Consider the following 16,253-nt stretch of genomic DNA (forward strand, 5'->3'; position numbering starts at 1 on the left):
GTTTATCTGTAGGACCCAGGACCACCCCCACCTTCTCCATTACTAGGTTTGAAGCCACTGCAGTTATTAGAAGTGAAAGCAAGGGGAAGATTTGGTTGTGTATGGAAAGCGCAGCTGCTCAATGAGTACGTGGCTGTGAAAATATTTCCAATACAGGTATGGTATTGCACCTTTCTCATCTGCACCTATTTTGTAAAAGATGCAACTGGCTCGATTATCATAATGCAGCAACAGTCTGAAAACACAAACTGTTTCAGGGTGGTTCTGTGATACTGAGGAAAGAGTTAGCCCTTTTGTCTGCCGTCTCATTTGAGGAATGGAACTCATGGTAAAGCAGTCATTATGTCTGTTTGGAGCAGTGGAATTACGAACATACAGGAGATCTTTTGTCAATAAAAATACTACGGAAATGCAAGTGAAGATGAGGATTCCAGTTACAGACTTTCATTGGTTAACTTTGAGTGTCCCATTGACATTAACAGAAAACAGAGAAGAATGAAAGAACAGCATGCTAGTTTTAGAATTGTTTAGCATATATTACCAGACTGATTCATTTTTTTGTCTTACTTTGAGGGGTCATGTAATCATTTCAGGTTTTGTTGGTGAATTTTCAGAGGCAATGAATCAGGATTCTAAATAATTGGTTCACTGCTGACTTGTTTTTCTTTTAAAGGGGGCTCACCTCATAACACCCTGGTCTAATGCATCTCTGAGCTGCTCTAATGTTTTGTGCGAGTCCATCAGTTGTACAGATCTGTGATGATGTCTTCGTCTCTGTCCCTTGCTTTATGCCCCCCTCTAGCTAATGCCTTGTGTGGTGTTGCAGTCCCAGTTAGCTTTGGTGATGTGGGCTCCACCACTGTATCTGCACAGTGGATCTTCCTCATTCCAAAGTTATAGAATCAGTTTTTGTTGTCTTAACATACCTAGGTTTTATCTTTCTTGCCTCTTGTAAAGCCTCTTATAGTCTGTGAAGAAGGGTACTACCTTTCTTTTTTTTTCTTCTTCTTCTTTTTTTTTTTTTTGTAGTGATGCAGATTCTTTAAAACTATAGTTCTCAGAGGAAGAGTCTAGTCTGTTCTGCTAAGATTGGCAAATTCAGGGCTCTTTTTCAATTGTGGGAAGAAGCTTAAAAATTAGATAAAGACCTTTGGATATTAACATAAGGGTAACAGCAGCAAGAATAGCAGTAGCTAATATTTTATTGAGTGCTTCTTATTGTCAGGTAGAGGTGCTTTGCATAGGAGTACTCAGTAACATGTGCCCATATATTACCCATAGATACAAAACAACACTCAGTGTACATATCATACAACAACCCTGTGGGACAGACTGTAGTCCCCATTTTGCTAGTGAGGAAACGGAATGATCATGTCACTTGGCAAAGGTTCTTAAGATAGTTTGGATCCAGAAGGTTCCTAACCATTATTATTATGGTGCTTCCTGCTTTCAGTGTGAAGAGAAACTAATCTTTTCTAAGTAGACATGTAGTAGGTGTGGGTCACTTGCACAGGTACAAATGAGTATATGGTGTTTTAAATTATTGTATTGCCTATTTATACTCTGTTGTGCTCTTATGGACTCTTTAGGGTAGTCTCAACATTTTGTTAAGAATGTTTGCTGTAATGTTAGTCTTTGAACAAAAAAATTTTTTTTCTGTCAAGATGAAGTCCTTCTACCTGAAATTCTTATCTCAGGGAAACTGTCAGCAGAGTGTGTCACCATTGTTAGATACGGAGGTGCAGCATTTCTGATGATAACTCCTGTATTTACAAATGAGAAACACAGAAAAGTATGTTTGAGGGAACAGGGCAGGCATTTGTCATGGATTTGTTACCTTATTGTCAGATTTCTTTTATGAAAAAATAAGCCAAAACCAAACCAAATAACTTTTTCATTTTTATTTTAAATTTTATTTACTTTAAATTTAGCCTTAGAATCTACTTGAGTAGATTTTTTTTTTAATTTTTAATTTTTGAATCTACTTGAGTAATCTTAGATATGGTTTATTTGCCTGTGTTCTTTGCATTACTATTCTTTCTTTTTAACTCTAGGACAAACAATCATGGCAAAATGAATATGAAGTTTATAGTTTACCTGGAATGAAGCATGAGAACATACTACAGTTCATTGGTGCAGAAAAACGAGGCACCAGTGTTGATGTGGATCTTTGGCTAATTACAGCATTTCATGAGAAGGTAAAACTACTTTTCATTTTAACTCAGGAAAGTCAGGGCTGGCTTACCTACTTAATGTTGGCTACAAATCCCTCAGACTGATTTTTTTCTGGGAATAGTACGTCGTTGTAGCTAGTTAATACATATAAATAAAAAATCCTTTAAAGATAATTTTAATACAAGAGCAAAGATGGCACCTTTTTCACCCAACCTTCTACTCTCATAAAACCAGTCTTTTGTTCCTTATTTCTGGTGCTGCAGTTTTCCTCTTACAAATAGCCCTTTCAGTGTAGCTGGTGCTTTGTGATTTTCATCCACCATTCATGATCCATCTTGATTATGTGGTTCATTCTTTAGCTTGAATTGTGTTTCTTCAACTCTTTAATCAGTGTAGGCTTGTGACAGAACTAGAGTCAGGAGATTTATCTAATCATTTTTTAAAAAGATTTTATTTATTCATTTATAAGAGACACACAGAGAGGGGCGGAGACATAAGCAGAGGGAGAAGCAGGCTCCTTGCTGGGAGCCTGATGTGGGACTTGATCCCGGGACCCTGGGATCATGCCTTGAGCCGAGGCAGAGGCTCAACCGCTGAGCCACCCAAGGGTTCCGCTTTATCTGTCACTAATTTGTAGAGTAATTATCACCAAAACACAGTTGCTATTTTTCTACTTCTAGAGATAGTATGGAATAACATGTTAATGAAATAGGAAATTGTGTTCTTCTTGGCAATCCGTGTCATCATCGTTAGATACAAGTGGCTCTTGGACTTCTCTAAATTCTTGACCAGAAGGATGGCAGATTCTGATGTAGTTATTTATATATCTTAATTTTGTGTTTTCCTAGTCCTGTGATAGAACAAACATCTTAAGATTAGACGTATTCCATTCTAGTCAGATATTTACTATTGTGAAACTTGAACCATTCCAGAAAGATTGCTTTTTTGGATATCATTATTCACTAAAAGTAAAGATATGCTGCCTCCCATATCTTGAAAGTAAAGAGGAGAGTCTCCATGTCATACAGCTTTTATCCAGAGCATAAGTTGTTTTTTTCCTCTCCTTTTCTTTAGGGTTCACTGTCAGACTTTCTTAAGGCTAATGTGGTCTCTTGGAATGAACTATGTCATATTGCAGAAACCATGGCCAGAGGATTGGCTTATTTGCACGAGGATATACCTGGCCTAAAAGATGGCCATAAACCTGCCATATCTCACAGGTAGAGCTCAATTTATATTATTTTCCCAAATAATTCAGTATTTGTTATTTACACTTTTAATTTACTGTGCAAAATTTATTTTCCCCCTAATTACCTAATCATGCTAGCGGAGGCAGTTGGTTTTCATTTGTTTTTCAAATTAGCTTTGAGATTGGCCAAGAAGTATTTTGGATAATGTATGGATTAGTATCATTAGCAAAGTTTAATTCTTGACCAGTGTTTTAGTTTGTTTCATTTCTGAAAGCATGGTTAAGAATGAGAGTGTATTTTGTCTATCTCAAAGGAAAAAAATTTGTTTTGCTTCAAAACATGACTTACTTTGGTGATAATTATAAGATGAATTAAGGAGAGACTTTGGGTATTTGTTTTCTTGTGTTTGTGATGACCAGGTGACCATTACCTCCTCAGTTAAGGTGGAGGGAGGCATCATTTGAATGACTCTTAACTGTCTTTATCAGTGAAGCAGTAGTACTTAAACCCAATAGTTGTCAGAACCACAAAAGGGAAAATGTTAGTTCTTTAAACATGGGATCAGTTTGCCATTGTGTATTCAATGTAAAGATAGTTGCTTTAGAAACAGACCCATAAATACAGAGAACAAAGTGATGGTTGCCAGAGGAGAGGGTGGGGGTGGGCGTGGGCGTATAGACAAAATGGGTGAAGGGGAGTAGGCTACAAGCTTCTAGTTAGGGAATAAATAAGTCATGGGGTAAAAGGCACAACATTAGGGAGTGTAATCAGTGGTGGTGTATGGGAACAGTAGCTGCACTTGGGGGAGCACAGCATATAGACTTGTGGAAATACACTGTGTTGTACACGTGCAACTAATGTAACGTGTGTCCGTTATCTACCTCAATTAAAAAAAGAGATGGCTGCTGTACAGGTGGGTATAAGCAGCTTCATTAAGCAGATAATTGAGTGCCGCCAGGTGGTGTTCCGCATCCTGGGAGGCATTAGTTTAATCCAACTCTAATACAGATTCTGATTTGGCAAACCTTGAATGACTTCTCCTCAGAAATAGCCCCCCATTTTTCTCACCTTCCTGCATAGAGTCTGTTTCTTCTCAGATTTTTGCTCCCCTCACCTAGTCCTATAGGGCACTAATCTCTTTGGCAGCCGAAAAGGTTATTAGGAGTAGGGTTCCTAAAAATCTTCTGAGGCTAAAGTGGATTGGTGTTTGTAGCATCGCGTGTGTCTCCGGTGCCGTCTCTGTTCCACGGTTGGTCTGTGTACGTACATCCAGCCACCGCTCAGGGCAGCGATGGAAGTTGCTAGAGGATAGTAATCTCTAGGATGAACCAGTTGAAGGTAGTGTGTAGAAGAGAATATCTGATTGCTTTAAAACAGTTACTCTTTTCAGAACACTGCGATCCAGCTGGAGCAGTTTATATTTTTGGTGAAAATTTTCGGATCTACATTCCAGAGTTGCTTTTCTCCAATAAGGCTTTTGAATCGAAGAACTACTAAAATAAGGGACCGTTATAATATGTAGGCCTGGACCCGTAGGCAGAAGGCCTCCGTTCATCTTATTTGAATATTCTTTTAACTTAGTTTCTTAAATTTCACTTGCTGTGGGAGTTTCCAACTATAAACTCGGTAATATTTGTATTACCTCAGAACCCCAGCAGTTTTATGACTGGTAGGTAGGAATGACATAGGTAACATCTAGACTAGACCATGGTTTTGGAATAGCAGCTCTTTAGAAAACTGCTTTATGGAGAAAGTTCCTTCTTATTGTCCATGTTATGAGCAGGAGTGGTCACTGCCCTTGTGCTTCAGGCTGTATGGGGACCTTGCATACTCGTTCTCCCTCCTTTTTCCTGTATATCCTACTTCTGTAGTGTAGTCTCCTCCTTTCCTACTTTCAGTGAAATTTTTAAAAGATAACTTGTTTACGATTAATTTCAATACTTTATCTTTCTGTTTGCAAGGGACATCAAAAGTAAAAATGTGCTGTTGAAAAACAATCTGACAGCTTGCATTGCTGACTTTGGGTTGGCATTAAAATTCGAGGCTGGCAAGTCTGCAGGTGATACCCATGGACAGGTAAGGATTGTAACTGCATAAACTGTAAGAAAAAAATAATCTTGCCCCATATTATGAGAATGGCATATCTGGATGGAGTTGATCTAAAATGACTGTAATGGTTATTAAATCAGCAACTAATATCAAATGACACTCTTAAAAGTAGTATGTTAAATCTGCTGAGGGAGACATTTCATCTGGTGCTGAAGGACTGTTAGGAACCCAAGTGGCTTAGACCAGTCAGTCCGTAAAACAACCTGGACACATGTCATGGATTCTATTTTTAAAACTAATCCAGTTAGACTCCAGCACGTTTACATAGACCCCATTCGTAGGGCGTTCTCAGTATTAGGGCAGTGGTTTTGTTAATTCTTTCGTCCTCCTAAGAGGAATGGCAGGACAAGGAAAGACTGTTCTTGCTACTGTGTGTTAATATCTATTGTCTGATTTTTCCACACAACAGTTAGTTTCTCGCTTCTTGGTCTTCAGTGCTTCATTAACTCTTTAACCAACTTTACCGCTTTTCTTTGAATTCTCTCCAGAGTTCAGAGCACTTGCAAAGCCCTGAGCAAAGAGTCTAATTAACTCTATCGAGCCAAAGTCTGCACAAAGAGCTCTGAACAATGGGAATCTTTAAGAAAGCCACCTAGGAGAATAGCATTATCCCTACACTTTATTCTCAGAAACTGTGAGGCGAGGAAAGGTACTTTCACTCCTACAAGATCACCTTATATTAAGAAAACCAATTGGACCTGAGAGGTGACGTTTCCTTACAAAATTGGCATGATTATTTCTTCATCTTTTGAATCATGGCAGTTATTTGGTTATCTAATTCTCAGCTTTCATTTTTCCCAGTATCGCCTATTGACCTCCAAGGATAGTTGCTAAGGAATCACAGCATAACAGATTTTGGCAATACTGATTGATGGTATAAGCATTTAGGTTTCTAGCAGTGGTCAGCAGTCATAGTTCTGGAAAAGCTGACACCAAATGTGTTTGGGAAGGAAGGGAGTCTTGTGGAGATAGGAGATTGTGCGGGAGGCCTTGGGACAAACAGCTGAGCTGGTTGTGATACGCAGCTCAGTTTAGCGAAGAGTTAACCCTCCGGCACCTACCTCATAGCCCTCTTCTCCCATTTTTAAGACACTACTGCCCTCGGTTGGTTTACATGAGGAGGTAAAAATAGCACATCACTGGCTCCTTGACTCTAGATTTCATGGACCAGAACATTTCTTTTCTTACTTTTTTTTTTTTAAGATTTTATTTATTTGAGGGAGGGGGGGAAGAGTGCATGAGCATGAGCAGTGTGGTGGGGTGGGGGGAAGAAGGAGAAGCAGACTCCTGCTGAGCAGGGAGCCAGACATGGGACTGGATCCCAGGACCCCGGGATCGTGACCTGAGCTGAAGGCAGAGGCTTAACCACCTGAGCCACTCAGTACCCCAGATCAGAATATTTCAAAATGCATATGACTCTACATTTTATATGTTGCAAAGAAAGAGCACTGGAGAAAAACATTTTTATCTTATCATTAATTTATAAAAGAAGGGACATTTTACACTAAGAAGGTAGTTGAGTAGTCACTTGGTAAGAAGAGTACTTTGGGTGACATACATTTATCTTTAGGAGAAAAGTCAACTTTTGAGACCTGCTGCTTGCTTTCACTACAATTAGTTAAAGGAGGAAAATCAATCAATCAATCAATCAATCAAACAAAAAAAAACCCTATTTTTTTTATTTCTTTAAAGCGTTCTTATTAAATCTTATTAAATGAATTTAAAACTTGAACTTTAGAGTCTTAGTGATCTGTTCCTTTTTTAAGACATTTCCATTTTATGTGTGTTTTCAGATAATTGTCTAACTTCTAGTCTAGAGATCAGTCATCTGAGGATAGAGCTTTTTGGAAATACCATTATCTGGGCTGCTCCCTAGATCTCCAAAAGCTCAATTAGATTGGGATCCACCCAGCTTCTTACAAAAAAATCTTAAGCATTCATATATGAATATTGTCAAGCACCAACCAAAGCTAGCTATAGTAGCTTAGTAACCATAGTTACAATACTAAGAAATACCAAATTGTTAGGGACAGATATAAATAAAGAATGCCAGGACAGAATTCATGAATAAATAAATATGTAGACTTTGTAGAAATAGAACTTTAAAAAGTTTATCCATCCTTTACTTGGCTAATTCTTTTTAAGTTTTATGTAATTTTTTGTTAATACAGAGAAAGAGAAACCCTCAAAAAGGGGTGTTTTGTTTTTGTTTTGTTTTTTAAAGACACATTTCAAACAGGATGCAAAGGTACAATTGAGAACTATAGGGTTGTTTGTTTTTGTTTTTTGCCTTTGTCTCCCACAAAACCGTTGTTTTTTGTGATTACTTCCAGAAAGGGAAGAAAATTCTAAGCCAACCCAGCATGTCTGTTGGTGTATTTATTAAGTGTATCCAGAAAGGATCTCAGTATATACACTGCTTTGTTCCTTGCTGTACACGGTTTTTGGAAATCTTTCAATTTCAGCCCAGATTTACCTCCTGTTTTTTAAGAGTCGTGTAGAACTCTCTGTAAGAAGTCCCTACCTCCCTACCGATGGAAACTTCCCGTTCCCAGTGTGTTGGCTGTTGTTACTTGAGATGAAATACGGTGCTCCTGGACTCTCTAGTCTGGTGGTCACAGCTTGGTGACCTGGCCTGATGGGATCGCAGACCACACTTGGTTTTGATTCTTTTTACAAAATCATAAAATGTTAGTTCATAAAGTTAATGAATGAGTACTGTTTGCTTTCAACATCTTTTTCAGGTTGGTACCCGGAGATATATGGCTCCAGAGGTATTAGAGGGTGCTATAAACTTCCAAAGGGATGCATTTTTGAGGATAGATATGTACGCCATGGGATTAGTCCTGTGGGAACTGGCTTCTCGCTGTACTGCCGCAGATGGTAAGGGAAAATACATTTTTTAAAAAAAGATATGCCAATGTATTGCCTACTGCACATATATGAAAAGGGATGATTACACTCAAAGGTAATATTTTAAAGTGCAAAACTTTTTCTGAAGTAGACTTGAAGAGGTAGTAGCTTAAAGAGAATTCAGGAGGCGGAGAAGGGCAGGCTGGAGAGGGAAGGCATGGGCCGTGCCAGCCCTTTACCACTGCCGGGCGTTTTGCACTGGGCACGTGCCTTTAGTTTATTTCCTAAAGCCCTTCTGGAGGTAGTTATTATGTTAGTTTTACACATGAGCAGTTTGAGGCTCAAATTTTAAGTAGAAATTAAGCTGACTGCCAGTTTCAAGGTGGTAAATGGTGAAACCTCGATTTGAAACTCGGATCCAGACGTAGGGATTAGGACGGCTTCCTTGGTGGGTCCTGCAGCTCCTGCCTGACCCCGGTCGGTTCCCAAGGCTGCTTTTACGGCAAGAGGAGATAAATGAAGAGTTGGGGGGTTTTCCCTCCCAGGACACTCTGGGCATCACTCCCAGGATGCCAGCACATACCCGACCCATTGACCTTAGTCCGTCCTCCGTGGTTAAGCAGGTCCGTGGATATACCACAGCTTAAGTCCTGCCTCCCTACAGCCTTGGGGGTCCGAGCTGATGCAGACGTCATGATGAACACGAGTGACACTAGTTACATTCTGTAGCACACCTTGGCTCTAAAGGATTCTTTGTTATGTAAGTCCTTGTTCATGTCAATAAATATTTGCACTGATTGATTATAAACTTATAGATTGTGTTCTGGGTGTGACACAATTACAGTGTGCCAGGTTCTGTCTTTAGTGCTTCTCAGAAGGTCTCCATTCTCTTCACTTGTGTTATGGCACCTTTTTTTGGTATGAAAATAGGAGGCAAACATCTTGACAAATGTAAATTAGCTTGACCCCTTTAAGTTTATAATTACCTAAAAACTCCCTGCAGATGGTGAAGAGACCATAAGGACCATAGAAGAAATTGTGTAGAATTTTTTTTTTTAAGATTTTATTTTATTTATTTATGAGAGGCAGAGACCCAGGCAGAGGGAGCAGTGGGCTCCTCGCAGGGAGCCCGGGACCCCGGGACCCCGGGACCCTGGGACCACACCCTCTGGGCCGAAGGAGGCAGATGCTCAGCCCCTGAGCTGCGGAGAATATTTAAACCAATGTATCTCACGTTTCTAAGAACGCTTTGTTTTCTGCACCCTGTCATGGGCTCAGTGTAGGACAGACCACCTCTGCTGCATGAAATTTGGGGCTACTGTGCTCCTAAAGGGACCTTAGTAGAGGGAGAGGTGCTCAGGAACGGACAGCCATTCATTCTCCTAAGATTGGAGGTTTGGCAGGGCGTGGACGTAGACCTAGGAGAGAGTGATGCAGTTTGGAAATAATCCTAGCTTGGAAGTCTACAGGAAGAAGAGTAACTGTTCCATGTAGTTTGGCTCAAAGTGGAAGAGGAAGTACGTTTATTACGTGCATTTATGGAAGCAGCAATAGGTTGGATGGCAGGAATTACGGGAGAATATGCTTCCTAAGAACTTGGGCTGGTGGTGTGGGGGATATGCCAGGCCCTGCCCGGACGTAATGTCTAGTTCAGCTGAGGGCAGGACCTGGATCCTGGTCTAGCTGTGCGCTCGGTACGCAGATCTTCAGGAAGTGACTCTGGACGGGCGTCATGCCTGAGGAATGCAGGGGTGTCACTGGGGTTTAGTGCAATAAACGTGCTTTGTTGTGCGGTGGAGGGGTTAGCCGGGAAGTTTTCATGACAAATGAAAAGGACATCAGCTGCTATTTCTAAAATGCTTGGCACGTGCTGTAAGTACTTGACTGCAGAGTCGGGGATTCCTGACTCTTAGGTCAGAGGTTAGGGCGGGAGGGGACAGTGAACCTTGAGAAGCGAGGGCTTCGATGGCTAATCGTGGATGGGTAAATTCAGTACCTCTCAGACTTTCATGTGAACCAAACTCCTGACAAAGTTCACGTTTGGACCCAGCAGGTCTAGGTTGGGTCTGGGGCCTGCTGTTGACGTGGCGGGCAGGCTGCCAGTCCGTGCCGTTGCTGCTGAGCCGTGGGCTCGTCAGACCCTGGAGTTGCTGGAAGTGCGAGAGCAGAAGTGGACTCTCCAGGCATCAAAGGTTCTTCCGCTTGCAGAGGGTGGAGTTAAAGGTCCTCCTTCAGGACTCACGGTTTCCAGCCTCTGTTCTGTCCAGGACTAGGAGCATCTGTACACGGTTTAGGCCTTTATAGGATACAGGTCGTTTATAGGAAACGGCTCTTTAGTGACGGGTTTCCGTCAAGGGGAGACCGCAGGGATGGAAAGCACAGACTTCAGCGTCCTTCAGAGATGCAGCCCAACTCTGCACGGAGCAGCTGCTGCCTTCGCGCACATTACGCAACCTTCCTGGGCTGCTTTCCTACCTGTAGAATAGAGGTGATGTCACCGTCACTCTGCAGGCGGGTGGAAAACGGAAGCAAATAACACGGAAGGTTCCTAGTCAGGAGAAGCGCTCGTTACGAACGCGTGCGGACGCGGAACTGCACGTTCCTATTGGAGTATGCCTGAGAAAGTAGAAGCCGCTTGTTTTGTTGAATAAATTTTGTCTGTTGAAGGCACGTTCTGAAGACTTGTTGGGAACCGAGAGTAGAATTGTGATTTTTAAAAAACTAAATATTTTTGGCAGGTTTTGTGAGGGCAGAGGTGGGACTCTGAGGCACGTAATTCCTTCTGCAGAACGTGCAGGGGGCTAGGGTGTGTCCCAGCGAAGATGGGGAGGAGACGGCCCCAGACGGGCAGACGGAGGCACCGCTGTGGACGGTCCGGTTCGAATTGTGGGAAGTACTGTAAGGGGGGTCACGGCGCGGACTCGCCAGCCTTGATGGCGCCCGTGGCCCTGTCCCGAGGGGAGGTGGGCATTGCCTCCCAGACCGGAGGGGCAGGGTCCTGGGCCCTTAGCAGGCCGATAGGCCGAATGGTGGAGTTTTCGGTCTCCCCCGCCCTTACCGCCTGCAGCAGTTGGGAAAAGGTGATGCGGAGTGTTTCAGGACGTCAGGAAGATTTGAATTAAAATGATTCCCCCCCTCCATTTCAGGACCTGTAGATGAATACATGTTGCCATTTGAGGAGGAAATTGGCCAGCATCCATCTCTTGAAGACATGCAGGAAGTTGTTGTGCATAAAAAAAAGCGGCCTGTTTTAAGAGATTATTGGCAGAAACATGCTGTAAGTTACACAGTTAGCTTTTCATTTGAAATTCCAATCAAATGCTTTTTGGAGGAAAGATTTGCACACTTCTCTTCTGGGAGGATTTTCTGGGGAGGTTATCTTCCTAGAGGGTATTCGGTCCTAGAGTTCTGTAAGCAAGAGTTTTAGGGCCGTGAGGGAGATGGTGAAGTCCTAGAACCCAAGGGGCTCACACTGCTGTGGTCTTGTCTGTCTGGAAAGCTCCCAGGGAGGCGAGTGCCTGACCCTGAGCTTGCGGGTAGGTGGGGGACCTCGAAGATCAGCAGCTTCCCAAGCTAAAAAGTGAAGCTTTCCTCTCTCCATGTTTTGATTTGGGATTGGACTATGTTCAGGTTCTTCAGAATGCTCTAAAACTAGAGATTTAGGTAGTGAATGGGGCACGACTGCCCTCGGTATTTTGGTTCAAATATAACTGGAGACAGATACAAAGCAGATAGAGGATCTCCAGGATGCTTTTGCAACTTTTTTTTTTTCTATTTAACTGCAAAACAGAAATGCTGGTATTAACTAAGAAAACAGTAAGAATTGGTTTAAAAAAATTCAGCCTTGGTTTTGATTGAGCCCAGTTCACGGGTTAGCCTCGAACTGACCTGGTTTATAAGCAATGGGACAAGGGTTTTTGGAATTAAAAAACCTTAATAACCTCTTGGGACAGTCTCCAGTGCTGTAAGAAATTTTATTTTTTTCTTGGTGCTTTTCTTCCATTTCCCGCATACAGTAGAGACAAGTGAATGTTGACCTAGAACATCAAACTTGGCTAATCTTGCGACGGACAAAAATAGCCATTTCTTCATGGACATTTGTCTCCTAATAGAAACAGAATTTGCTATGGTGTCTGAATATGTTTTTCCTTTTTAGGGGATGGCAATGCTCTGTGAAACGATAGAAGAATGTTGGGATCACGATGCAGAAGCCAGGTTATCAGCTGGATGTGTAGGTGAAAGAATCACTCAGATGCAAAGACTAACAAATATCATTACCACAGAGGACATTGTAACAGTGGTCACGATGGTGACAAATGTTGACTTTCCTCCCAAAGAATCTAGTCTATGATGGTGGCACCATGTGTACACAGTGAGAAACGGGACTCTGAACTGGAGCTGCTAAGCTAACGGACCTGCTTACAGTTTATTTTCTGTGAGAAATGAACACGGTGTCTCCTGGACAGGTCAGAAAGAAGACCCTCGTTTCAAATGTGGCTCTGGGAGACGTCCAGCATTGCCCGCAGCAGACGCCAAGGACACGAGACTAAGGAAAGCTGCAGACTCTATAAAGAAACTTTTGAAAACGTGTACATGAAGAACGTAGCCCTCTCCAAATCAAGGATCTTTTGGACCTGGCTAATCAAGTGTTTGAAAACTGACATCAGATTTCTAAATGTCTGTCGGAAGACACTAATTCCTTAAATGAACTACTGCTATTTTTTTTTTAAATCAAAAACTTTTCATTTCAGATTTTAAAAAGGGTAACTTGTTTTTATTGCATTTGCTGTTGTGTTTCTATAAATGACTATTGTAATGCCAATATGACACAGCTTGTGAATGTTTAGTGTGCTGCTGTTCTGTGTACATAAAGTCATCAAAGTGGGGTACAGTAAAGAGGCTTCCAAGCATTACTTTAACCTCCCTCAACAAGGTATACCTCAGTTCCACGGTTGCTAAATTATAAAATTGAAAACACTAACAAAATTTGAATAATAAATTGATCCATGTTTTGTAACAAGGTATTACAAATTCACTGTGTTATTTAAGAAAAAAAGGTAAGCTATGCTTAGTGCCAACACTAAGTGGCCATTCATAAAGCAGTGTTTTAGCTTTTCTTGTGCTAGCTTGTATTTAACGGAAAAAAGTGCTGTTTTTTGAAATGAAAAAATGTCATTTCCCCCTTTCCTCCCATGTTTTAAAGCTTCATCTTCTATCCAGTTCCCAAATTATCGCATACTTACCTAAGTACTTTTTTTTTAGGTGTGCTGTGTTTGGGGAATATTTGAAAATTTAAGCATGATTTAAATTTTTTAAAGTGAGCTGTGACACTGGAAAGCTCTTCATTTTTATTCTTTTAAAATAGATTTTTTTTTTCCTATTTATATGTGTAGAATTGTAGTGTATTTCTTTTCACCAAACAGTGTGTGGGACATTCTTGATCACTGTTTAAGGATCACCTCAGGAAGTGTCATTACCCAGAATTCCTCACTCTCTGCTTTGAGACGCGTACCTTTATCACTCTATTTCTGCCTGGTGCCATCTTGTCAGAGTAATATTTGAGGTCTGTGATCTGTAGAGAATTATCCTAGGATAGAGGTTTTAAATTCTAAGCACAGATTTCAGATGTTACTGTTTTAAAACAAATCAGGGATAACAAGTTAAAATATGCAATGACATTTAGAGGTAACCGACGTCGACAGAGGTAAGACCGCCGAGCCTCTTGCCTCTTCCCGCAAATTGCTTTGACAACCAGGATTCTTAGGATAGTTCATGCCTTATCCTTGATAAGAAAACGGAAGCGATGGTAGGTAGGTGCCAAAGTGCTTTTCAAAACAATACTGCGTTAGAATATGATTGGATTGTTCCTCAAATTTATGTAGGCCAAAGTAAAACAGTAATTTCCTGAATTTCTAGATTACTGACCAACAAACAGCCAGTATTATGCTATGTACTTTCATCAGGTCATTTTAAAATCCATACATTAATTTTATAAAAGGATTTTTTACATGTCACTATCAGGAGCTCACTGTGAATGTATTATCTTCAAATGGCTATTTAACCACACAGTACACTACATTTTACATATAATGTGCACTTAATCTCTGGGAATAATAAATTATATTATTTATAAATAATGCATAGGTCAACACACTCTAAAGCAGGGAGGGAAAGACGAGTAATAGCATTGTCGTCTGTGTGCCACACACCATCCAGGACGTTGTGCTCTTGGGTCGCACGTGTACCCAAGTTTTCAGTGTATTCCTAAAATTCCCTTTTCGATGTTGAGTTCACCTCTATTTCAAAAAGTACTTGACACCTCAGTTTCTTGATTTGGCTTTACTTCCACTCTGAAACTAATCAAGATGGAAAAGTGACAATGTTCACACATGGAAATCGCCAATCTCCTGTTCTAAACATTTTAACCCTATTTCTAAAAGTAAGGAAAAAAATCAAATCAAATCAAATCAAAACAAGGAATATTAGGATGAATGTTTGGCTTATGTGAGCACTAGAGATAAATTTTATAAGATCAGTTATTCAAAAGATAGTTTTCTCTTCATGTTAGAAAAAGTTTTTAGAAATCCTGGGTATCGTACTTAACTCTAGCTAACCAACTTTAAGACGTGTATCCTTTTGAAAACTATATTAATAGGAAAACACTTTTTATAAGCAGTAAAATAAGAATGTTCCAGTGACTACCTGTCCTGACACCTAGTCTTGTTAAAACTTTCATTTGCAGGGCATTTTCGTGTTTGGTTTACAGTCAGCGCAGAGTGGGCAAGCTCACAAAAGGTTTGAGCTATGGATACTAAAAAAAAAAAAAAAAAAAGATCAAAGAATGAGAAAAACGATGACTTCTTTGTTTTGGGGTGCACTGAGACCCCAGTAATTTTTTCCTCATGTGTATGGTGCTCCTTATGATTCGTCTTGTATTTTGCCTTTCTGATACCCATCAGGACTGCTGCTCTAACTTCCACTCTTTACCTTGCCCAAATCTCCGTGTCCGGAATGCTTTATGATCAACTGCCATAGGACTGATGGATTAACCAGTGTTCGGCTTTACTCGGAGTCTATGCCCTGCACAGCTCTTGTATGTATCTTAGATGCTAGGAAGTTTTTAGCATGTGAAGTGTGACTCTTGTTTGAATGTTTATTACAGGTACCTTGTGAATTCCAGAACAGAGACTGTGCCTCAAAATGGTGGGGCCCATGAACCTGCACTATCTTTCATGGTGATGTTTTGAAAAATACAATCAGGAAAAAAGCCCAACAAGTTTGGAATTTAAAATAGAATCCTCTATCATGAAATTTAAAAAGAACCTCTCTTCCTTCTTTCCTCAATCCTAAAGTAACAGCTACATTTACGTAACATGCAGGTGGGTAGGGAAAAAAACCCTGGCCGGGTGAGAAGTTCAAGTGGAATTAAAAGTGATTACTACTTAAAAAAAAAAAAAAAAAAAAAAAAAGCTTCTCCACAAGTATTTTCCAGTTTCTCTTTTTTACCTTTTTAAAACATTACTTTTTAGAAGCATTTGGTATAATGTGCATAAAATTATTTACCGATTTATGGGCAAAATGATACAAGTAGCATCTTAATTGAACATCATTTACCTCAGATATTCAACCAGCAGTACATTTTTTATGCAGTCTCAATCCACATCCTATTTGTTACCTCTCAAAATATTGGTAAGCAATTATTTTAGCTTTACTCTGTATTTCTTGTCAGTGTTTTGGGCACAGGTTGTTGTACTACTGTCAAATTGTACTTGCTATTTTTTTCTGCAAGTATTTAACAAAAAGCTAAAAAAAAAAAAAAAAAAGCCCCATAAAACCCCACCTTGAATAAGTGATTGTTAAATATTGTACAATAAAATGTATGCTATCCCCATTCCACCCCCGAGTTAAATAAAAAAATGAATATGG

At 40.4% G+C, this 16,253-nt stretch overlaps 1 protein-coding gene across 2 annotated transcripts in view; it reads left to right on the forward strand.

The window, feature by feature from the left end:
• The window catches only part of ACVR2A (activin A receptor type 2A), an 85,072-nt gene extending 68,819 nt beyond the window's left edge, over positions 1 to 16,253 (forward strand). For both annotated transcript variants that reach the window (XM_077861641.1, XM_077861642.1), the window contains 7 exons: positions 13 to 156; positions 2,055 to 2,198; positions 3,250 to 3,395; positions 5,327 to 5,441; positions 8,219 to 8,357; positions 11,474 to 11,604; positions 12,484 to 16,253. In XM_077861641.1, the coding sequence (XP_077717767.1) occupies positions 13 to 156; positions 2,055 to 2,198; positions 3,250 to 3,395; positions 5,327 to 5,441; positions 8,219 to 8,357; positions 11,474 to 11,604; positions 12,484 to 12,678 (1,014 nt within the window). In that variant the 3' untranslated portion in view covers positions 12,679 to 16,253. The remainder of the gene's footprint in view (positions 1 to 12; positions 157 to 2,054; positions 2,199 to 3,249; positions 3,396 to 5,326; positions 5,442 to 8,218; positions 8,358 to 11,473; positions 11,605 to 12,483) is intronic.

The sequence above is a fragment of the Canis aureus genome, chromosome 20 (assembly GCF_053574225.1).
Source record: "Canis aureus isolate CA01 chromosome 20, VMU_Caureus_v.1.0, whole genome shotgun sequence".
In the NCBI taxonomy this organism is placed as follows: domain Eukaryota; kingdom Metazoa; phylum Chordata; class Mammalia; order Carnivora; family Canidae; genus Canis; species Canis aureus.